General features: G+C 41.4%; 1 protein-coding gene across 1 annotated transcript in view; it reads left to right on the forward strand.

Annotated features, from left to right (window-relative positions):
* The window catches only part of Efhb (EF-hand domain family member B), a 69,322-nt gene that overhangs the window by 13,965 nt on the left and 29,874 nt on the right, over positions 1–25,483 (forward strand). The window contains exon 6 of the mRNA XM_052192635.1: positions 12,497–12,626. Within this exon, the coding sequence (XP_052048595.1) occupies positions 12,497–12,626 (130 nt within the window). The remainder of the gene's footprint in view (positions 1–12,496; positions 12,627–25,483) is intronic.

Here is a 25,483-nt window from a genome sequence, read left to right on the forward strand (position 1 = left end):
ACAAATCTCTGTGAGCTCCAGGCCTCCCTAGTCTATATATTGAGACCCTGCCTCAAAAATACATACATACATAAGTATATAAATACATAAATAAATGAATGAAAAGAAATCGTTGGGTATGGTGACTGTCTTAGTCAGGGTTTCTATTCCTGCACAAACATCATGACCAAGAAGCAAGTTGGGGAGGAAAGGGTTTATTCAGCTTACACTTCTGCATTGCTGTTCATTACAAAAGGAAGTCAGGACTGGAACTCAAGCAGGTCAGGAAGCAGGAGCTGATGCAGAGGCCATGGAAAGATGTTCCTTACTGGCTTGCTTCCACTGGCTTGCTCAGCCTGCTCTCTTCTAGAACCCAAGAACACCAGCCCAGGGATGGCACCACCCACAGGGGACCCTCCCCCTTGATCACTAATTGATCACTCATGGAGGCACTTCCCCACCTGAAGCTCCTTTCTGTGTGATAACTCCAGCCTGTGTCAAGTTGACACACAAAACCAGCCAGTACAGTGACTCACTCCTATAGTCTAAGCATTCAGGAAGCTGAGATAGGAGGACTGTCAGAAGTTTGAGGCCATTTTGTCCTACAAAGTGAATTCTAGTTCTCTCTTGGCTCGAGTGAGACTTTGCTTCAAGACCACAAGAAGAACAATAAAAGAAATGCAGACATATATGTATTATTAAAATGAAAAAAAAATCATAGTGAGATGGTTCATTGGGTAAGGGAATTTACCATGCAAACCTGGCCCCCAGAGTTGAATCTCTAGAACCTACATAAAACAAAACAAAGCAAAGCAAAACAAACAAAAATCTGATGACCAGAGTTTAATCCTCATAACCCATATAACCGTCTTGAGAGAGCAGAATATGGAAGGTTGTTTTCTGTCCTCTGTATGTCCACTGTGATATACTTCCTGCCTCATCATGCACAGGCACAACAATAATACATAAAGTGCAATGTCAGGTGAGAGAAAGGAAATGTTATGTGGACTTATTTTACTTAGTGGTTTGTAGCTTTAGTGATTACTACACTTATTAGAATGTCAGCCCTACCCCTTACCACATTTAAGAAAGAATCTTCATTGCCTAGGATGGTTTTGAACTCTTAGACTTCAGTAATCCTTCCTTCTCAGCTTCCCATCTAAGACTGGAGGCACACAACACCAATCTTGGCCAAGCGTGTAGGATTATGAACTGGACAGGTCAGGTTAAAAGGTTTGTTCGCTCATTTCCTGTCTTAGAACTTGAGTAGTTTACATATATGATCCTCAACCCATCTTAGCTCTTGAGTGGCATTGTGATCTTGTGTGAGTTGAGTACGTGCAAAATCACTTAGCTAGGTGCCTAGAACAACGACAGTCAGCTACTTGGTGATCTTGTCTAATAGCCCCACAGCACTAGAATGAGTTTAAGGATCAACATAAATTTTTTTCTTTTTTTTATTATTTTCTATATTCTTTGTTTACATTCCAAATGATTTTCCCTTTCCCGGTTCCCCCTTCCCCATAAGTCCCATAAGCCCTCTTCCCTCCACCCGTTCCCCAATCAACCCCCTCCCACTTCTCTGTCCTGGCAATCCCCTACATTGCTGCATCAAGCCTTTCCAGGACCAGGGTCCTCTCCTTCTTTCTTCTTGGGAATGATTTGATATGTGAATTGTGTCTTGGGTATTCAGAGCTTCTGGGCTAATATCCACTTATCAGTGACTGCATTCCATGTGTGTTCTTTTGTGAATGAGTTACCTTACTTAGTATGATATTTTCCAGTTTCAACCATTTGCCTAAGAATTTCATGAAGTCATTGTTTTTAATTGCTGAGTAGTATTCCACTGGGTAAATATACCACATTTTCTGTATCCATTCCTCCATTGAGGGACATCTGGGTTCTTTCCAGATTCTGGCTATTATAAATAAGGCTGCTATGTACATAGTGGAGCATGTGTCCTTATTGCATGCCAGGGAATCCTCATAAAATTACAAAGTTTCTGTAAGGCAAAGGACACCGTCAAAAGGACAAAATGGCAACCAACATAAATTTTATAGTGCCATCAAACACACCTGAATTAAAAATATGTAGTCTTGATAGAATAACGAAGTGATTAGACTCTGATTTGGGTCTTGAGAAGGCCCCGTCTGGAGCCTGCCACACTCTTCCTTCTTGGCTAATCTCTGCTGCTGTCTAGACTCCTTACTGTGTTCACAAGAATGCTCAGTCTCTATCAACTGCTGCTGTCCTTGGTCATTTGAACACAGTATTCTTCTTTTGCCCTTGACTTCTTGTCTCTTCTTATGACTCCTTATCTTTCTCCCTCTGCTTCTCTGGCCTGCCTTCCGTTCTTTCCTCTATACTTTCTGTCCTCCCACAGTTTTTATGAAAAATAACATTTTGTCTAAAATTTAGTATGTAGCTAAAGGCTGCCTTGATCTTCTGGTGTTCCTGTCTCTAGTTCCCAAGTGATGAAATTATAGGAGTGTGCCACTTTATCTGGTTTTTTTGGAATGCTTAATTTGGAGCTGACCATGACTAAATGTGTGTGTGTGTGTGTGTGTGTGTGTGTGTATGTAAATTGGTGAGTGATTTAAAACTATTTAGAACAGGACTGAATCCATTGTTTAGTGGGTAAAGTGCTTACCTCTTCAGATCTGAGTAAAGCTGTGTAGAGTACTTTGTGTCTGTAATTCCAGTTTGGAACTTTCCTGGCAGAACTCAGGCCAGCTAACCTAGCTATGCATTGGCAGAAAGTAGCAAAGAAACTCTGTTTTAACAAAGTAGGAGAAGACCAGCATACCACCTAAGCTTGTCCCGTGCCCTTCACATGCATGCTGACATAGCACACCCACTTGCAGGAACACATGTACACACACATGCACATACATCACACATGCATTATTTGCACACTACCCACACAAGAGTATTAAAACTATTCTTAGAACAGCTTTAATGCACAATAATGAGGTCAAAATTGTCTTCATTTACTGATTTTTGTGGAAGGTACATTAGTCTTTTGAAACTTACATTATCTATAGCTCCTTTTTCATGGTACTGAGGCTTAAACTCACTGCAGAGAATTTGGTATTAAAAATGAAGAAAAAGCAAATGTTACCATGATATATCATTAGCCCAAGATAACTACAGCTGATAAGCTGCACATTTTTCTAGCCTTTATCTATTGAGTTTCACTGAGGTGTATAGGTTTAGATCAGTAGAATCTGACCCTTCATGGCTTCATGGAATCTGATAAACACTTAAGATTAGTTATTTTAGTGACTAGAACAATGACTGGGTGGTTGAAATGGCGCACTACTCGTGCAGGCCAGAGTTTGGTTGCCAGCACTCACATCAGGTAGTTCACAACCACTTGTAACTCTGTTTCCAGGGGGATCCCCCTTATCTGGCCTCCAGGGGCACTTGCCCTTGTGTATCCTTACCCCTACATAAATACATAATTAAAATTAATAAAAACAAGCTTCATGTGAGGGTACATGCCTTTAATCCTAGCACTTGGGTGGCAGAAGCAGGAGGAACTTCGGGTTCAAGGCCAGCATGAGCTACATAGTGAGTTCCTGGACGGGCAGAGCTACATAGTAAGACCATGCATGTCTCAACAATAAACCAACAAGCAAACAGGCAAACGAAGCTCAGAATATGTTGCTTTAAGTAGTACACCAGGGACATTGTTCAGCAGCGAAAAGATCTGTAAAGTCTTTAAAATGTACTTACAGAGGTTCCCATGTGGTTCAGGCTAGCCCCAACTTGCTGTACCATTGGCATTGAAACCTCTTACCTCAGCCTCCCAAATACTGTGATTACAGGTAAAAACCATGCCTGGTTTATGTATGTACTTTAGTGTACATTAGATAATGTATATATACTTCTAGTATATATACGTCTATATATTCCTCCTTGATTTGTTTTGTCTCATGGAATATTTTATAATATTTTCCATATTAGTATCTATATCAGGTTTTCCATTATTTATTGTTGAAAGTAATTTTTTCATACAATGTATTCTGATCACAGTTTCTGCTCCCCCCAGATCATCCCCACCACCTCACCCATCAAACACCATGCCTTCTTTATCTATATAGTTAGAAGATAGGCAAATAAAAAACCAAAATCCAGAATAAAAGAAAAAATAAGGAAAAGATAAAGAAACACATGAGACTGTGCATGCACACACACACACACACACACACACACACACACACACGCCCATAAAAACAGAAAATTGTAAACCATAATGTACAAACAAAAGACACTAAGATAAAAATACTCAAACAAGCTAATGCAAGACAAAAGGTCTACAAATACCATTTGTTTTGTTTTGATCATCTTCTACTGGACCCACTTTTAAGTGTGGTCTATATACTCAGTAAAACTACACTGGAGAAATCTATTTTTTCCCTTTGCAAGTGGTTGTCAATTGGAGATAATTTCTTGGTTAGGGATGAGAACTCATGTCCACTTCCACCTCTTAGTCCCAGGATTGATCTGGCTTGAACCTGTACAGGCTTTGTGTATGCTGCCTCTCTCTGTGAGTTCATACGTACATTAGTCCTGTTGTGCTTAGAAGACGCTATTTCCTTGGTGTCATCCATCCCTTCAGACTCTAATGATCTTTCAGCCTCTTTTTCTACATAGATCCCAGGATCCTGAAGAGAAGGGGTTGATGAAGGCATCCCGTTTAGGCCTGTGTTCCAAAGTCTCACTCTCTGCACATTGTCCACTTGTGGGTCTCTGTATTAGTTCCCATCTGCTAGTAGGGGCAAAGGCTCTTGGTAACCACCAGCTCCACTTCTCCGTGTTCAGTGAGTTGTATATATTTTGTCTTCAGCAATTGGGCTTTACCATCAGTTTGCAGAGAGCAATCAATAACCTTTGCAATAGCCTGTGTTGTTTGGGGGGTGTCCTTGGGGGTCTCTTTGAACAACAACACAATTAGATGCAACCCATCACTGGAAATGAGGGTTTCATTTGGTGACATGAGATGTCCAGTTGGGGCTATGTCTTCCCTGTTATTTGGTGATACCATTTAGATTTCATTCATATATGTATGTATTTTAAGAAGTTTCTACCGTGTTAGATTTTTATATGATCCCTCAAATATTCCTTAATGTCAGTTGTCCATCCCTTACACTTTTCTCAGTGCCTTAATTTAATTCCCCCATTCAGATCCCCTCTTATCTAGCCATAAGTATATATTCTATTTCCCTGTCCTTGGAAGGTTCCTTTCTCCCTCAATTCCTTAGTCTATGCCAAACCTCAGTAATTATATGGACAGTAACTTGACTACTGAAGTCTTAACATCTCAAACTATGAAAAGTGAGTACAGACCATATTTGTCTTTTTGTGACTATGTTACTTCACCTAGGATGATTTTTTCTAACTCCACCCATGTATTCAGTAATTTCATGATTTCATATTTTAACTGCTGAGTAATATTCCATTGTGTACATGAGTCACATTTTCTTTATTCATTCATCCATTGATGGACATCTAGGCTGTTTCCAGTTTCTGGGTATTATAAATAGAGCAGCAAGGAGCATGGACAAGTGCATATCTTTGTAGTAGGCTATAGAACCCTTTGGATATATGCCCAAGTTGCATAACTGGATCTTGGGTAAATCTATTTCCTGCTTCCCAAAGAATTGCCACATTGATTTCTTTCTTTCTTTTTCTTTTCTTTTCTTTTTTTTTTAATTTTTTTATTCGATATAATTTATTTACATTTCAAATGATTTCCCCTTTTCTAGCCCCCCCCACTCCCCGAAAGTCCCGTAAGCCCCCTTCTCTTCTCCTGTCCTCCCTCCCACCCCTTCCCACTTCCCCGTTCTGGTTTTGCGGAATACTGTTTCACTGAGTCTTTCCAGAACCAGGGGCCACTCCTCCTTTCTTCTTGTACCTCATTTGATGTGTGGATTATGTTTTGGGTATTCCAGTTTTCTAGGTTAATAACCACTTATTAGTGAGTGCATACCATGATTCACCTTTTGAGTCTGGGTTACCTCACTTAGTATGATGTTCTCCAGCTCCATCCATTTGTCTAAGAATTTCATGAATTCATTGTTTCTAATGGCTGAATAGTATTCCATTGTGTAAATATATCACATTTTTTGTATCCATTCCTCTGTTGAGGGACACCTGGGTTCTTTCCAGCTTCTGGCTATTACAAATAAGGCTGCTATGAACATAGTGGAACATGTGTCCTTATTGTATGCCGGGGAATCCTCTGGGTGTATGCCCAGGAGTGTTATAGCAGGGTCCTCTGGAAGTGTCATGCCCAGATTTCTGAGGAACCGCCAGACTGATTTCCAAAGTGGTTGTACCATCTTGCAATCCCACTAGCAGTGGAGGAATGTTCCTCTTTCTCCACATCCTCGCCAACACCTGCTGTATCCTGAGTTTTTAACCTTAGCCATTCTGACTAGTGTGAGGTGAGGCCACTGATTTTTTGTGTTAATTTTGTATCTTACTACTTTGCCATAAGTGTTTATCATCTGTAGAAGTTTCCTGGTAGAGATTTTAGAGTCTTTTATTCATAAAATCATATCATGTGCAAATAATGCTAATTCCCCATTACTTCTAAATTTTCTAGCCTTTTGGAATATAAGTTTCTGACGCATACCAAGAAACTTTTTCTAAATTGTACTCTGTTTAGATGTGCCTACAATAAAGTGCCCAGTGTCAGACTGTCAGAGTTTGAACCAGCACTGACAACTGAGGCATTGTGAACCAGATCTCCTTGCATCACATGGACAGTCATTCTGCTAGCTCTGGTAGTCACAGATTGTTTCCTCCCTGGTGATTTTTGTATATTGATTTTTGTACCCTTCAGCTTTCCTGAATTCACTTATTAATCTTGCCAGCTTTGGATGATGTCTATGGCTATTTGTTTTTGTTCTTTGTTCTTTTTTTTTTTTAAATATTTTTATTTTCTATATTCTTTGTTTACATTCCAAATGATTTCCCCTTTCCCAGATCACCCCTCCCCATATGTCCCATAAACCTTCTTCTCTCCATCCATTCTCCAATCACATCCCTCCTTTTTCTCTGTCCTTATATTCCCCTCCAATGCTAGATCAATCCTTTCCAGGATCAGGACCTTCTCCATACTTCTTCATGGGAGTCATGTGTTATGCGATTTGTGCCTTGGGTATTCAGGGCTTCTGGGCTAATTAATATCCACTTATCAGAGATTGCATTCCATGTGTATTCTTTTGTGATAGGGTTACCTCACTTAGGATGATATTTTCCAGATCAAACCATTTGCCTAAAAATTTTGTGAATTCATTGTTTCTAATTGCTGAGTAGTATTCCATTGTGTAAATATACCACATTTTCTGTATCCATTCCTCCTTTGAGGGGCATCTGGGTTCTTTCCAGCTTCTGGCTGTTATAAATAAGGCTGCTATGAACATAATGGAGCATGTGTCTTTATTGCATGCCAGGGAATCCTTTGAGTATATGCCCAGGAGAGGTATAGCAGGGTCTTCTGGAAGTGTCATGTCCAGTTTTCTGAGGAACCGCCAGACTGATTTCCAAAGTGGTTGTACCATCTTACAGCCCCACCAGCAGTGGAGGAGTGTTCCTCTTTCTTCACATCCTTGCCAACACCTGCTGTCTCCTGAGTTTTTGACCTTAGCCATTCTGACTGGTGTGAGGTGAAATCTTAGGGTTGTTTGATTTGCATTTCCCTAATGACTAATGATGTTGAACACTTCTTAAGGTGTTTCTCAGCCCTCTGAAGTTCTTCATGTGAAAAATAGTTTTTTAGCTTGGTAACTGATTTGCTTGAGTTGATTTTATAACCTGCCACTTTGCTGAAGTTGTTTATCAGCTGTAGGAGTTCTCTGGTGGAGTTTTTTGGGTCACTTAAGTATACTATTATGTCATCTGCAAACAGTGATAATTTTACTTCTTCCTTTCCAATTTGTATCCCTTTGACCTCCATATGTTGTCTAATTGCCCTAGCTAGAACTTCAAGTACTATATTGAAAAGATATGGAGAGAGAGGGCAGCCTTGTCTAGTCCCTGATTTTAGTTCTTTCCAAGACTTTTAGCATGAAAGGATGCTGAATTTTGTCAAGTGCTTTTTCTGCATCTAATGAGATGATCATATGTTTTTTTTTCTTTGAGTTTGTTTATGTAGTGGATAGCATTGATGGATTTCCTTATATTGAACCATCCCTGCATCCCTGGGATGAAGCCTACTTGATCATGGTGGATGATCGTTTTGATGTGTTCTTGGATTCGGTTGGCAAGGATTTTATTAAGTATTTTTGCATCAATATTCATAAGAGAAATTGGCCTGAAGTTCTCTTTCTTTGTTGGATCTTTGTGTGGTTTTGGTATCAGTGTAATTGTGGCTTCATAGAACGAGTTGGGTAGTGTTCCTTCTGTTTCTATTTTGTGGAATAGTTTGAAGAGTATTGGTGTTAGGTCTTCTATGAAGGTCTGATAGAATTCTGCACTGAAGCCATCTGGTCCCATGCTTTTTTTGGTTGGGAGACTTTCTATGACTCTTTTTATTTCTTTGGGTGTTATGGGACTGTTTAGATGATCTATGTGATCCTGATTTAGTTTTGGTGTCGGATATCTGTCTAGGAAACTGTCCATTTCCTCCAGATTCTCCAGTTGTGTTGAGTATAGGCTTTTGTCGTAGGATCTAATGATTTTTTGAATTTCCTCAGTTTCTGTTGTTATATCTCTCTTTTTTTTCTTTTTTGTTTTTTGGATTTGTTTTTTTAGAGACAGGGTTTCTCTGTACAGCCCTGGCTGTCCTGGAACTCACTCTGTAGATCAGGCTGGCCTCGAACTCAGAAATCCACCTGCCTCTGCCTCCCAAGTGCTGGGATTACAGGTGTGCGCCACCACCGCCCAGCTATATCTCTCTTTTCATTTCTAAGTTTGTTAATTTGGATACTGTCTCTGTGCCCTTTGGTTAGTCTGGCTAAGGGTTTATCTATCTTGGTGATTTTCTCAAAGAACCAGCTCCTGGTTTTGTTGATTCTTTGTATGGTTCTCTTTGTTTCTACTTGATTGATTTCAGCTCTGAGTTTGATGATTTCCTGTCTTCTACTCCTCCTGGGTGAAAAAAGCTTCTTTTTGTTCCAGGGCTTTCAGGTGTGTCATTAAGCTGTTAGTGTATGTTCTCTCCATTTTCTTTTTGGAGGCACTCAGGGCTTTGAGTTTTCCTCTTAGCACTGCTTTCATTGTGTCCCATAGACTTGAATATGTTGTGTCTTCATTTTCATTAAGTTCTAAAAAGTCTTTAATTTCTTTCTTTATTTCTTCCTTGACCAAGGTATCATTGAGTAGAATATTGTTCAGTTTCCACGTGTATGTGGGTTTTCTGTTGTTTTGTTGCTATTGGAGGCCACTTTTACTCCATAGTGATTTGATAGGAGGCATGGGATTAGTTCGATCTTCTTATATTTGTTGAGGTCTGTCTTGTGACCAATTATATGGCCAATTTTGGAGAAGGTACCATGAGGTGCTGAGAAAAAGGTATATTGTTTTGCTTTAGGATAGAATGTTCTATATATATCTGTCAAATCTAAGTCGTCCAAAGCTTCAATTAGTTTCACTGTGACCCTGTTTAGTTTCTGTTTTCCTGATCGGTCCATTGAGGAAAGTGCGGTGTTGAAGTCATCCACAATTATTGTGTTATGTGCAATGTGTGTTTTGAGCTTTAATAAAGTTTCTTTTATGAATGAGGGTGCCCTTGCATTTGGAGCATAGATGTTCAGGATTGAGAGTTCTTCTTGTTGTATTTTTCCTTTGACCAGCAAGAAGTGTCCCTCAGAGTCTCTTTTGATGACTTTGGGTTGAAAGTCAATTTTATCTGATATTAGAATGGCTACTCCAGCTTGTTTCCTGAGACCATTTGCTTGTAAAATTGTCTTCCAGCCTTTTACTCTAAGGTAGTGTTTGTCTTTGACCCTGAGGTGTGTTTCCTGTATACAGCAAAATGTAGGGTCCTGTTTATGTATCCAGTCGGTTAGTCTATGTCTTTTTATTGGGGCATTGAGTCCATTGCTGTTAAGAGATATTAAGGAATAGTGATTATTACTTCCTGTCATTTTTGATGTTATTTTTTTATATTTGATTGGTTAACTTCTTTTGGGTTTGATGAAAGAAGGTTACTATCTTGCTTTTTTTCAGGTGAAGTTTCCCTCCTTGCATTGCTGTTTTCCTCCTATTATCCTTTGTAGGGCTGTGTTTGTGGATAGATATTGGGTGAACTTGGTTTTGTCATGGACTATCTTAGTTTCTCCATCTATGGTGATTGAGAGTTTTGCTGGGTATAGTAGTTTTGGCTGTCAATTGTGCTCTCTTAGAGTCTGCATGAGATCTGCCCAGGATCTTCTAGCTTTCATAGTCTCAGGTGAGAAGTCTGGTGTGATTCTGATAGGTCTTCCTGTATATGTTACTTGGCCTTTTTCTCTTGCTGCCTTTAATATTCTTTCTTTGTTTAGTACATTGGGGTTTTGATTATTATGTGATGAGAGGTATTTCTGCTCAGGTCCAGTCTGTTTGGAGTTCTGTAGGGTTCTTGTATATTCATGGGCATCTCTCTCTTTAAGTTGGGAAAGTTTTCTTCCATAATTTTGTTGAAGATATTTGCTGGCCCTTTCAGTTGTAAATCTTCACTCTCATTTATGCCTATAATCTTTAGGTTTGGTCTTCTCATTGTGTCCTGGATTTCGTGGATGTTTGGGGTTACAAGCTTTTTGCATTTTGCATTTTCTTTAACTGTTGAGTCCATGGTTTCTATGGTATCTTCAGCATCTGAGATTATTTTTTCTATCTCTTGTATTCTGTTGTTGATATTTACATCTGTGTCCCCTGATTTCTTCCCAAGGTTTTCTATCTCCAAAGTTGTCTCCCTTTGAGTTTTCTTATTTGTTTTTACTTCTGATTTTAGATCCTGGATGGTTTTGCTTAGCTCCTTCATTTGCTTGTTTGTGCTTTCCTGTAATTCTTTAAGAGATTTTTGTGTTTCCTCTTTCATGACCTCAGCCTGTTGACCAAAGTTCTCCTGTATTTCTTTAAGAGATTTTTGTGTTTCTTCCTTATTGGCTTTTGTATTCTCCTGAATTTCTTTCAATGATTTTTGTGTTTCCCTTGTAAGGGCTTCTAACTTTTGATCCATTTTCTCCTGAATTTCTTTACGTATGTCCTTCATGTGTTCCTGTACTAGCATCATGACCAGTGATTTTAAATCCAAATCTTGTTTTACTGGTGTGATGGGGTATCCAGGACATGCTGTTAAAGGAGAATTGGGTTCAGATGCTGCCATATTGCCTTGATTTCTGTTATTGACGTTCCTGCGTTTGCCTTTTGCCATCAAGTTCTCACTGGTGTTAGTTGGTCTTGTCAATTCTGAACTCATCAGTGCAAGCTGCCTCTTCCCAGGTGGCCTCTGGTGCACAGCTGACCTCTTGCACTGCCTGGAGACAGGGTGCTGTGGTCCAGGCTATTCAGATCCTGAGGCAGACACCTGAAGGCTCCCGCTGAGGCCCGCTGGACTCACCAGAGCACACTGACTCCTCCCAGCCGGCCCTCTGGGTGCCCCTCTGGCCTCCTGCAGGATCTGGAGATGTGGTGCTGCAGCCCAGGCTGTTCTGGATCCTGAAGCAGAGATCTGAAGGCTCCTGCCAGAGGCCTCAGGACTGGAACCTAAGTTCCGTGCCGTTGGAGCAAGCTGTGCGTTCCCAGTCTGCCTCTGGGTGCACACCAGGCCTCTGCACTTCCTGGAGACTGAGTGCTCTGGCCCAGGCTGCTCAGATCCCGAAGCAGACACCTGAAGGCTCCTGCTGGGTCTGCTGGACTCACCAGAGCACACTGACTCTTCCCAGCCGGTCCTCCGGGTGCCCCTCTGGCCTCTTGCAGGACCTGGAGCTGTGGTGTTGCAGCCCAGGCTGTTCTGGATCCCGAAGCAGAGATCTGAAGGCTCCTGCCAGAGGTCTCATGGCTGGAACCTAAGCTCAGTGCAGCCGGAGCAAGCTGTATGCTCTCAGTCTGCTTCCAGGTGCACACCAGCCCCCTTTCTCCCACGCCCCCCCCCCCCCCCCCCGTTCTTTATTTTTTACTTAGAGTTTTTTCCCCGAGACTTGATGTCACTGTGTGGCTCAGGCAGGCCTGGAACTCACCATCCTCCTCTCAGCTTTGTGTGTACTGAGATTACAGACATAAGCCACTACACCTTACAAGTGTGAACAGAAGGAACTCTGTATGTAACATTCTGTGGTGTCCCAGTGTGCACAGGAAGGGCCTTTGCCATCTGTGTGTAACATTCTGTGGTGTCCCAGCATGTGTAGGGGAGGGCCTTTGCCATCTGTAGCTAACTATACACAGCTGCCTGCATGGGAATGTTCCAGTCTTTGCTCCACAAATTCTGTGCCAATGAGAAAACAGTGTGTTTTCCCTAAAATAACCTTTTTTTCTCTGTGTGGCTTAACTCTGAAGTCTTATTCCCTGCTCCTACCACCCACAGGAGAAGCAAAGAACCGGAAGTATAACCCAGCAAGTTTCCATAGGTTTAACTTGTACGGAGTCCCAACACCTCACTCCAATGATGGGCGCACCATGGCTAAGGCTTTATACTGGCTCCATGAACTACAAATGTAAGTGTGAATGTAGCTGGTCTGGAAGTAAGCCCTAGAGATTTAGCATCTGAACTTAAGTAACTACCTATTTAAAATTCATTTTTAAGAGATATTAAATATGTTGATACAGGTTAACATAACAAAAATAGAAAAAAATAGATCATGCAATGTCTTCACTTCTAACACGTATTCTTCCTGGTTACCCCAGAGGTTTGTACTGTTCTGAAGTTACTTCATAAATAAAAAGTTTATTTATTTTGGTGACAGTGTCTCACTCTGAAGCCTATCTATAGTAGCCTAGAATTTGTGCCAATCTTCCTGCCCCTGCCTCTCAATGTTGGACTTTATTTACTTTTTGTTGTTGCTTTGGGTTTATTTTCATTTTAAGTGTGTGTGTGCATACCTCACATGCTGAAACATCATCTTCTTCTAGAGCTAGAGTTACAGGTGAGCCACAATGTTGGTATGAGAAATTCAAGTCAGTTTCACTGCAATGGCCGTCTCTCCAACTTCTGCGGTTTTATAGACATGGTCTTAACATGTTAACCTCACTGGCCCAGAGCACACTATATATCCCATGCTGGCCCCAAACTTGTGGCCAACCTCCTAAGTACTGGGATTATAGGTATGAGGTGCCATGCCTGGACTATCATTAAGCTTTAATAGTTACTTGGGCATCTTGAGCCTTTAACCTTAACTTTTGCAGATTTTGAGCTTTTCTTTAGAGTATGTGTGTGTGTGTGTTTGTATGTGTGTATCTATATATGTATGAGATGTGTTTATATACTACCTAACTGGTCTTGAACTTGCTGTGTAGCTTAGGCTGGGCTGTTAACTCATACTTCTCTTAGCAGTCTAAGTTCTGCGGAAAACTGGACTTTTTAATGTCTTCATTCTACATATAACTTATCCCTTGGAATTTAATAATGGGGTCCTTCGTTTTTTACCTACTATGTTATTTTTTATTCTAAGTCAACACATGAATAATGATTATTCTACAAAAATAAAGTTTCCTGTCTTTGGAGATGTACCATAGTGGTAAAGTACTTGCCCAGCTATGCTAAAGGACCTGAGTTTGATTGGGAGTAACACACACACACACACACATACCTTTATATAGTCCCGACATTCACTAATAACTATCCTTAGAAGTTCAGAGGTAGTCTGAGTGTGATGGCTCATATCTGTAAACCAGGTGCTCAGCAGACAGATGATAATGAATTGGCATGCTAGTCTGGGTTATAGTGGGAGTCTCCTCCTCCTAAAGGGAGAATTTCTTATCCTCCTTGATCTCTTGTTAACTTGACACACAAACACATCACTTTGAAGCCACAACCTTTCCTTTCTTGTTCATCTCCAAGATCATTATTAATATAAACATCACAATATAAAACATTTTACAAACCTAAAACGTCTTAAAAATTCAAACACTTTAAAAATTCAGTCTCTAAAAAAAAAAAAAATCCAAGTCTACTCTAAAATCAAAAGTCTCTCAACTCTGGGCTCATGTAAAAATAAATAAATAAATAGCTAAATAAATAAATACCTTATTACAAGAGGGAAGAAGCAGGGCACAATCATAATTAGGTCAAAGTAAAACCAAACTCCAATCACATAACCCACTCAGGGTCCAGTATCTGGAATTCATACATTATCTTCTGGGCTCCTTCAAGGGGCGTGGGCTGCTTCTCCAGCTCCACCCTCTGCACCACATACTGTTTGTCCTCTAAGTTCTGGCGGATTCCTCTCCACAGCTGCTGCTGTTCTTGGTGGTTGTCCCTTGGTATTGGTGTCTCAGAATACTGTTGTTTTTGTTTTGTTTTGTTTTGATGCAACTGGGCTTCGCATTCACCAATAGCTTCTCTTGGGCTCTCTTCATGGTGCAAGGCATCAAACTTCTCCATATCCTTCACAATGGCCTCTCCTGGCCTCACAATGCAGAGCCTCAGTTGCTCTCCATGACCCCTTCATACCTTCAAAACCAGTGCCTCTGTCCTGGTGGCAGTCCATGTAAAAGGACATAGAAGAAGGAAACTGCTTTTTGCCTGCTTGCCTTCACTCTTGCTAGCAAGATCACCTACTCGATTGCTGCTGCATTCCTTCACTGCTATTAAAACTAATTTCTATGGGATTCCGACATAGACTGAAGATCAGCATCTCTCCAGGAATCCTCCTGGCCTCCAGCACTAGACTGGGATTGTTGAACAGCTATCTGATTCTCAGTTTTCCAATACAGAAGCAGCCCAAGCTCCTTGAAGGATCCCAGAAGATAATGTGTGAATCCCAGATACTGGACCATGAGTGGTTTATGTGATTGGAGTTTGGTTTTACTTTGATCTGAATATGATTGTGCCCTGCTTCTTCCTTCTTGAAATAAGGTATTTATTTATTTAGTTGTTTTTCCAATACAGACATTGTTTGCCTATCCAGACTACATCCTGTAAAACAATCTAATAACATCCATATAAATATTACCTGGGAGACTCTTAAACATAACAAACTTTGGCTGCCAGCATAAGGTGCAACCTTGACTGCCTCTGGAGCCCAGCTTCTATGTGATGATTTTGAGGAATCATTTCCCAGAAGATTTCACTACAGTGATGCTGGTTTCCTAGTTACCACCATTTTTTTTTTCAGCTCCATCTGACCAGCATCAATGGTCCCAGCAAAGCAAAGGTTTTATTTCAGTGGTTCTGGTATCTTGTTAATCATAGCTTGTTCTTCAATCCCAGCTAATGAGAATCACAGATTCTTTTTTTCTTTTTCCTTTCCTTTCCTTTCCTTTTCTTTCCTTTCCTTTTCTTTTATGTTTTTAGTTTATTTTCTATATTCTTTGTTTATATTCTAAAAGCTTTCCCCTTTCCCAGTTCTCCCCTCCATATGTCCCATAAGTCCTCTTCTCTCCATCCATTCTCCTATCTTTTCCCCTCCCTTTTCTCTGTCCTGATACTCCCCTAAAATGCTGAATCAAGCCTTTCCAGGATTAGGGCCCTCTTCTTCCTTCTTCATGGGAATCATTTGATATGCTAATTGTATCTTCAGTATTCAGAGCTTCCGGGCTAATTAATATCCACTTATCAATGATTGCATTCCATGTGTATTCTTTTGTGATTGCATTACCTCGCTTAGGATGATATTTTCCAGTTCCATCCATTTGCCTAAAAAATTCATGAATTCATTGTTTTTAATTGCTGAATAGTACTCCATTGTGTATATATACCACATTTTCTGTATCCATTCCTCCACTGAGGGATATCTGGGTTCTTTCCAGCTTCTGGCTATTATAAATAAGGCTGCTATGAACATAGTAGAGCATGTGTCCTTATTGCATGCTGGGGAATCCTCTGGGTATATGCCCAGGAGAGGTATAGCAGGGTCCTCCGGAAGTGTCATGGCCAGTTTTCTTAGGAACCACCAGACTGATTTCCATAGTGGTTGTACCATCTTACAATCCCACCAGCAGTGAAGGAGTGTTCCTCTTTCTCCACATCCTCAACAACACCTGCTGTCTCCTGAGTTTTTGACCTTAGCCATTCTGACTGGTGTGAGGTGAAATCTCAGGGTTGTTTTGATTTGCATTTCCCTAATGGCTAATGATGTTGAACATTTCTTAAGGTGCCTCTCGGCCATCTGAATTTCTTCAGGTGAAAATTCTTTGTTTAGGTCTGTACCCCATTTTTTAATAGGGTTATTTGGTTCCCTGGGGTCTAACGTCTTGAGTTCTTTGTATATATTGGATATTAGTCCTCTATCGGATGTAGGGTTGGTGAAGATCTTTTCCCAATTTGTTGGTTGCCGTTTTGTCCTTTTGACGGTGTCCTTTGCCTTACAAAAACTTTGTAATTTTATGAGATTCCATTTGTCAATTCTTGACCTTAGAGCATAAGCTATTGGTGTTCTGTTCAGGAACTTTTCCCCTGTGCCTATGTCCTCAAGGGTTTTCCCCAGTTTCTTTTGTATTAGTTTCAGTGTGTCTGGTTTTATGTGGAGGTCCTTGATTCACTTGGAGTTGAGCTTAGTACAAGGAGATAAGAATGGATCAATTCGCATTCTCCTGCATGCTGACCTCCAATTGAACCAGCACCATCTGTTGAAAAGGCTATCTTTTTTCCACTGGATGTTTTCGGCTCCTTTGTCGATGATCAAGTGGCCATAGGTGTATGGATTCATTTCTGGGTCTTTAATTCTATTCCATTGGTCCACTTGCCTGTCCCTGTGCCAACACCATGCAGTTTTTAACACTATTGCTCTGTAGTATTGCTTGAGGTCTGGGATACTAATTCCCCCAGAAGTTCTTTTACTGTTGAGAATAGTTTTAGCTATCCTCGGTTTTTTGTTATTCCAGATAAATTTGAGAATTGATTTTTCTAACTCTGTGAAGAACTGAGTTGGGATTTTGATGGGGATTGCATTGAATCTATATATTGATTTTGGCAAGATGGCCATTTTAACTATATTAATCCTACCAATCCATGAGCATGGCAGATTTTTCCATTTTCTGAGGTCTTCTTCAATTTCCTTCTTCAGAAACCTGAAGTTCTTGTCGTATAGATCTTTCACTTGTTTGGTTAGAGTCACACTAAGATACTTTATATTGTTTGTGGCTATTGTGAAGGGTGTCATTTTCCTAACTTCTTTCTTGGCCTGCTTATCCTTTGAGTATAGGAAGGCAACTGATTTGCTTGAGTTGATTTTATAACCTGCCACTTTGCTGAAGTTGTTTATCAGCTGTAGGAGTTCTCTGGTGGAGTTTTTTGGGTCACTTAAGTAGACTATCATGTCATATGCAAATAGTGATAATTTTACTTCTTCCTTTCCAATTTGTATCCCCTTGACCTCCTTATGTTGTCTAATTGCTCTAGCTAGAACTTGAAGTACTATATTGAAAAGATATGGAGAGAGAGGACAGCCTTGTCTAGTCCCTGATTTTAGTGGGATTGCTTCAAGTTTCTCTCCATTTAGTTTTATGTTGGCTACGGGTTTGCTGTATATTGCTTTTACTATGTTTAGGTATGGGTCTTGAATTCCTGTTCTTTCCAAGACTTTTATCATGAAAGGATGCTGAATTTTGTCAAATGCTTTTTCATCATCTAATGAAATGATCATATGGTTTTTTTTCTTTGACTTTGTTTATGTAGTAGATTGCATTGATGGATTTCCTTATATTGAACCATCCCTGCATCCCTGGGATGAAGCCCACTTGATTGTGGTGAATGATCGTTTTGATGTGTTCTTGGATTCGGTTGGCAAGAATTTTATTGAGTATTTTTGCATTGATATTCATAAGGGAAATTGGCCTGATGTTCTCTTTCTTTGTTGGATCTTTGTGTGGTTTTGGTATCAGTGTAATTGTGGCTTCGTAGAATGAGTTGGGTACTGTTTCTATTTTGTGGAATAGTTTGAAGAGTATTGGTGTTAGGTCTACTTTGAAGGTCTGATAGAGTTCTGCACTGAAGTCATCTGGTTCTGTGCTTTTTTTTGGTTGGGAGACTTTCTATGACCCGTTTTATTTCTTTAGAGGTTATGGGACTGTTTAGATGATCTATTTGATACTGATTTAATTTTGGTGTTTGGTATCTGTCTGGGAAATTGTCCATTTCCTCCAGATTCTCCAGTTGTGTTGAGTATAGGCTTTGGTAGTAAGATCTGATGATTTTTTTGAATTTCCACATTTTCTGTTGTTACATCTCCCTTTTCATCTCTAATTTTGTTAATGTGGATACTGTCTCTGTGCCCTTTGGTTAGTCTGACTAAGGGTTTATCTATCTTGCTGATTTTCTCAAAGATCCAGCTCCTGGTTTTGATGATTCTTTGTATGGTTCTCTTAGTTTCTACCTGATTGATTTCAGCCCTGAGTTTGATGATTTCCTGTCTTCTACTCCTCCTGGGTGAATTAGCTTCTTTTTGCTCCAGGGCTTTCAGGTGTGTCATTAAGCTGCTAGTGTATGCTCTCTCCATTTTCTTTTTGGAGGCACTCAGGTCTATGAGTTTTCCTCTTAGCACTGCTTTCATTGTGTCCCATAGATTTGGTTATGTTGTGTCTTCATTTTCATTAAATTCTAAAAAGTCTTTGATTTCTTTCTTTATTTCTTCCTTGACCAAGGTATCATTGAGTAGAGTATTGTTCAGTTTCCATGTGTATGTGGGTTTTCTGTTGTTTTTGTTGCTATTGAAGACCACGTTTACTCCATAGTGATCTGATGGGAGTATTTCGATCTTCTTATATTTGTTGAGCTCTGTCTTGTGACCAATTATATGGTCGATTTTAGAGAAGGTACCATGAGGTGCTGAGAAAAAGGTATATTCTTTTGCTTTAGGGTGAAATGTTCTATAAATATCTGTTAACTCTAATTGGTCCAAAGCTTCAATTACTTTCACTGTGTCCCTGTTTAGTTTCTGTTTTCATGATTGGTCCATTGAGGAAAATGCAGTGTTGAAGTCACCCACAATTATTGTCTTAGGTGCAATGTGTGCTTTGAACTTTAATAAAGTTTCTTTTATGAATGAGGGTGCCCTTGCATTTGGAGTATAGATGTTCAGGATTGAGAGTTCTTCTTAATGTGTTTTTCCTTTGACCAGCAAGAAGTGTCCCTCAGTGTCTCTTTTGATGACTTTAGGTTGATAGTCAATTTTATCTGATATTAGATTGGCTACTCCGGCTTGTTTCCTGAGACCATTTGCTTGTAAAATTGTCTTCCAGCCTTTTACTCTAAGGTAGTGTTTGTCTTTGACCTGAGGTGTGTTTCCTGTATGCAGAATAATGTAGGATCCTGCTTACATATCCAATCTGTTAGTCTATGTCTTTTTATTGGAGAATTGAGTCCATTGATGTTAAGAGATATTAAGGAATAGTGATTATTACTTCCTGTTATTTTTGATGTTATCTTTTATATTTGATTGGTTATCTTCTTTTGGGATTGATGAAAGAAGGTTACTATCTTGCATTTTCTAGGGTGAAGTTTCCTTCCTTGTGTTGGTGTTTTCCTCCTATTAACCTTTGTAGGGCTGGGTTTGTGGTAGGTTATTGGGTGAACTTGGTTTTGTCATGGAATATCTTGGTTTCTCCATCTATGGTGATTGAGAGTTTTGCTGAGTATAGTAGTTTTGGCTGGCATTTGTGTTCTCTTAGAGTCTGCATGAAATCTGCCCAGGATCTTCTAGCTTTCATAGTCTCTGGTGAGAAGTCTGGTGTGATTCTGATAGGTCTTCCTTTATATGTTACTTGGCCTCTTTCTCTTACTGTCTTTAATATTCTTTCTTTGTTTAGTACATTTGGGGTTTTGATTATTATGTGACAGGAGGTATTTTTGTTCTGGTCCAGTCTGTTTGGAGTTCTGTAGGTTTCTTGTATATTCATGGGCATCTCTCTCTTTAGATTAGGGAAGTTTTCTTCCATAATTTTGTTGAAGATATTTGCTGGCCCTTTAAGTTGTAAATCTTTACTCTCATCTATGCCTATAATCCTTAGGCTTGGCCTTCTCATTGTGTCCTGGATTTCCTGGATCTTTTGGGTTACAAACTTTTTGCATTTTGCATTTTCTTTGACCGTTGAGTCCATGGTTTCTATGGTATCTTCGGCATCTGAGATTCTTTCTTCTATCTCCTGTATTCTGTTGTTGATATTTGCATCTGTGGCTCCTGATTTCTTCCCAAGGTTTTCTATCTCCAAAGTTGTCTCCCTTTGAGTTTTCTTATTTGTTTCTACTTCTGATTTTAGATCCTGGATGTTTTTGCTCAGTTCCTTCACTTGCTTGTTTGTGTTTTCCTGTAATTCTTTGAGAAATTTTTGTGTTTCCTCTTTCATGACTTCTGCCTGTTGATCAAAGTTCTCCTGTATTTTTTTTTAAGTGATTTTTGCATTTCCTCCTTATTGGCTACTATCTTTTTACCCATATTTTCCTGAATTTCTTTAAGTGATTTTTGTGTTTCCCTTGTAAGGGCTTCTTGCTTTTGATCATTTTTCTTTTGAATTTCTTTAAGAGATTTATTTATGTCCTTCATGTGTTCTTGTAACAGCATCATGACCAGTGATTTTAAATCCAAATCTTGTTTTTCTGGTGTGTTGGGGTATCCAGGACTTGCTATTGTTGGAGAATTGGGTTCAGATGCTGCCATATTGCCTTGATTTCTGTTAGTAACATTCCTACATTTGCCTTTTGCCATCTAGAGCTCACTGGCGTTAGTTGGTCTTGTTGTCAATGCAGGACTCACCTGTGCAAGCTGCCTCCCTGCAGAAGGCCTCTGAATGCACCGCTGGCCCTCTGCACTTTCTGGAGAAGGGGCATGTGGCCCAGGCTGCTCCTGATCTAGAGGTGGCGACCGGAAGTATCCTGCCAGAGGCCTCTGGACTTAATCCTCCACTCTGCCGGGTCAGATGGACTCACCAGTGCAAGCTGCCTCCCTGCAGCTGGCCTCTGGATGCACCGCTGGCCCTCTGCACTTTCTGGAGAAGGGGCATGTGGCCCAGGCTGCTCCTGATCTAGAGGTGGCGACCGGAAGTATCCTGCCAGAGGCCTCTGGACTTAATCCTCCACTCTGCCGGGTCAGATGGACTCACCAGTGCAAGCTGCCTCCCTGCAGCTGGCCTCTGGATGCACCGCTGGCCCTCTGCACTTTCTGGAGAAGGGGCATGTGGCCCAGGCTGCTCCTGATCTAGAGGTGGCGACCGGAAGTATCCTGCCAGAGGCCTCTGGACTTAATCCTCCACTCTGCCGGGTCAGATGGACTCACCAGTGCAAGCTGCCTCCCTGCAGCTGGCCTCTGGATGCATTGCTGGCCCTCTGCACTCGAATCACAGATTCTTAAAATGGCAAATGACCCTGATGGTCATTTAAGGACTCTGAAATTTCCCTCTGAAGCTTCACAAGCCAGACCTTCATCATCTGCTTTGCTCTTAACATTTTTATATTTCAAACTTCCAGCAGAACAAATCACCAAGGTTTGAACACTCAGCGATCTTTCTAGCCCAAAGTACCAACTGTCCCCAAACCCTCCAAATATCCCACACAGTCAGTTCTTTCACAGCGACATTCCACTTCTGGAACCAATTTTGTCCTAGCTAGGGGTGGTGTTGTTATGAAATATCATGACCAAAAGCTACTTAGAGAGAGAAGGTTTATTTTGTTGACATACCCAGAGTCACAGTCCATTGAGGAAAGCCAAGGAACTCAAACTGGACAAAAACCTGGAGGCAGGAGCTGGTGGAGAATCCATGTGGAGGTGGAGGTGCTGCTTAATGTTTTGCTTCCTCTGGCTTGCTCAGCCTGGCTTCTTATAGAACCACCAGCCCAGGGATAATACCACCTAATTAAGAAAGTGCCCTACAGGGCTGGAGGGACGGCTCAGCCATTAAAGGCTAGGCTCACAACCATAAAATATAACAAAGTGCCCTACAAGCTTGTTTACAACTTGATATTATGGAAATATTTTCTTAATTAAGCCCCTCCCCCCCCAGATGACTGCAGCTTGTGTCAAGTTGACATAAAATTATCCGCCACACTCCTTTGTGTTAGGGTTCTCTCTAGGAATTTATATGGATGTTATTAGATTGGTTTACAGGATGCAGTCTGGGTAGGCAAACGATGCCTGTATTGTGCTTGGAAAACTGAGAATCAGACAGCTGTTCAGAAATCCCAGTCTGGTACTGGATTCCAGAAGGATTCCTGGAGAGATGCTGATCTTCAGTCTGTGTTGGAATCCCATAGAAATTGGTTTTAACAGCAGTGAAGGGATGCAGCAGCAATCGAATAGATGATCTTGCTAGCAATAGAGAGGGCAAGCAGGCAAAGACCAGTTTCCTTCTATGGCCTTTTACATGGGCTGCCACCAGAAGGTTGGCCCAGATTTAGGGTAGGTCTTTCTGCTTCAAATAATTAAAATTTTTTTTTAAAAAAAATCCTTCACAGAATTGTCAGCAGTTTGTATTGTAGTAGATTCTAGACTCAGCTAAGTTGACACACAAGCCATCATACTCTCCCATCCAAAAAATAAAAAATAAAAAGGAGGAGAAAGGGGGGAGGAGGAAGAGGAGGAAGAGGAAGGAAGGGAAGGAGAAGGAAAAGGAGAAAGTAGATGAGGAGGAGAAGAAAAGAGACGAGAGGAGGAGGAAGAGGAAGAGGAAGAAAAATTGTTCTTCAGAGGAAGTCTGTTGCATATAGTTTTAATAATGAACCCATGCTAAATCTGGCTAGGCCCCAGCATTGGTGGTCTCACTCACTCAGTGGCCAGCCCCAGGTGGCTGTCTTGCCCTGGTTCCTGAGGCCAGCCTGCTGCCAAGCTGCTCCAGTCAAAAACCCACTCCCAAGCTAGCTCTCTTTGTCTCCACTTGCTAAACTGACTGAACCAGTCTTTCCTGAAATGCCTGGAGCCACTGTTCTGCACTTCCCAGGCCATCCACCCCCTGTGGTGGCCTGTAGAAATCCAGCTACCACTCACTCAGATCCTCTTGGCCCCATGAAATGAAAACACTAGAGACTTAGAATATACAAGCCAGATTTATAATGGTAAATCTCCAACCCCCAAATGCCTGTGCAGAGAACACAAAACTCAATTGATATAAATACAAGCTACACACTTAGAGTGGGCAAATGTACCCTACTCTATTGCCCATGTATGAAATCCCTAGCTACACGTGGACCCCGCAGGTCACGTGGTTCTGGTTCATCTTCATCTCCTCCTTCCTCTGTCTCTTTTCTCCCCTCTTTAAAACTTTGAGCTCTGCTTTTTCCTCCACTGCCCAATCACAGGCTCTGGCCTTATCTGACCAATTAAGATTTCATCTGACCTCACCTGTACTTGATCAACTTCTTGTTGGGGCACCTCTCCTGAGGGAGCAGAAAATATAAAGAGTAATCCATACCAGAAGACTGGAAGCTGAAGAGGAAAGGCCTGTGGAAGCGAAGATGTTCTGAAGATGGTTGTTGGCAGAGGCAGGAGGGAAGCGGCTCTAACCAAGGACACCCAACCAACAGCCAACCATACCAGCAGCCAGCAGGCACGGGGTGGGGGTGGGGGTGGGGGTGGGGGGCGGGGAAGCAAGAAATGGTTTCTCCTTTGGAGGAAATGTGAGTGTGCCATCCCCTGCTCTCCAATTCCACAGCTGCCTGCAGAGCTGAGAGAACACATTGCCATTGTTTGAAGCTGTTTGTGGTAACTTGTAGCCTCTATAGGAAGGCAGTATATTTGCCCTGCTTTCCAGTGTGTCAGGGAAGACCTGGTTCTGACTCTGCTTTCTGCCCTCTTCAGGGAGCATGAGGCTTTCTAGGTTTCCATAGCCCTAAACCACTTGCATTCCCACAGGCATCCAACTGCCTGCTTGCTGGGCTGTGTGTCTGCCTCACTGCTGCCGTGCCCAATCCAATCACTGCTGCTGGATCTGGAACTACCTGATCTGGAACAACCTGATCTGGAACAAAACAGTGTCCGTAATGGGGTCCCAGTCTGTCTCCCCAAGTGAGGAAACAGTGGAGTCTGAGACAGGTGCTGGGGTTCCCAGTCTCCCGGTGTATTCAGGTGCTACTAGCTTATTACTGGGAGTTAAAAACTAGTTGAGGTTCCTTGATTCCCCCTCAGGGCATCTACTCACCAGGAAAATGGGGAAGATTGAGACCAGGACAGGGGCAGAGTCCAGTCTAGTTCCAAGAGAGTGCTCAGAATCAGGAGGAGCTAGAAGAGAGAAGGCCGTCTCCAGGAGATGTAGGCTCAGCTTACAAGAAAGCCCTTCCCTGACCCCCACAGCCATCCTTAATGAAGGAGATGGTCATTGTCCAAACTGTTTATTTGATGGCAAGTGTGAATGCATACACTTTACTCAGGGAGAACCAGGGATTAAATACCTTCTTCAGGAAAGGAAGCTCATTGGCTGAACACTTGGGCCCAGTGTTAGATAACCTCATTAGCATGGACAGCGCCAGGTTTTTATTGCCATGGGACTGATTGCTGTGATCCTCTCAGTGTGGTGTCATGGTTAGTTGTTCCAGATCAGGTAGTTTGGCAGGGAGCTGGCCCCATGCCTGCTGTTCTCAGTTCTGTGATTCCCTGGGGCCCCAGCCTGTGTAACTTTACCAGTTCTTCTGTCTGGTGGCCTGGTCCACTGGCCCCACACCTACTCTTCTGCCAGTGTTGTTCCTGAAATAACAACAGTTTTTAGCTACAAAGGAAAAGTCTGAAATATTCTCTTTATTTTTAATTCAATCCTATCTTGAACATCATGGGATAGGAATATGTAAGTTATATTCCTATGTATGTATATATGTATATATATGTATATATGTATATATATGAAAGATAAAAACAACTGTGAAGCCAGTCATTTGCCTAAGGTCACGTAGGCTCGAACCTTGGCAGGTTGGCTACAGCAGCTATCCCTATCCTGCATGGGCCTGGGGACTCTCATCAAATCTCTACCTGGGAACTGGATCTGTGTCCTCTGCAAGAGCAACAAGCACTCTTACCCACAGAGCCATCTCTCCAGCCCTGCTTCCCATAATTTTAAGCATTGCGGGGTTGGCTCCTTATTAGTGATTTTTAAATGGAGACAAAAGGGCATAAGCATTTTGGGAAATGTGAGGGATGTATTCAGACACGTATCAGCCTGAGGGGTTCTTTTCTGTGTGGAGCTGGTGTTCTCAACATTGTCATAGAAAAGAATTTCAGTACGACTAGGTGTGAGAAGCAGACTTTGAGTTTGTTACAAGAAATTAAAACATTTAAAAAGTTGTGGTATTTATGTGTGTTGTCTATGGTGTGTGTGCGTGTGTGTGTGTGTGTGTGTGTGTGTATGTGTGCATGCATATTCGTATTGTAGGTGTGTAAGGCTGTCCAGGTACATGTGGAGGTCAGAGGAGGATATTGTCAGGTATTGTCCTCCGTCACTC

Source organism: Apodemus sylvaticus, chromosome 9 (assembly GCF_947179515.1).
Source record: "Apodemus sylvaticus chromosome 9, mApoSyl1.1, whole genome shotgun sequence".
In the NCBI taxonomy this organism is placed as follows: domain Eukaryota; kingdom Metazoa; phylum Chordata; class Mammalia; order Rodentia; family Muridae; genus Apodemus; species Apodemus sylvaticus.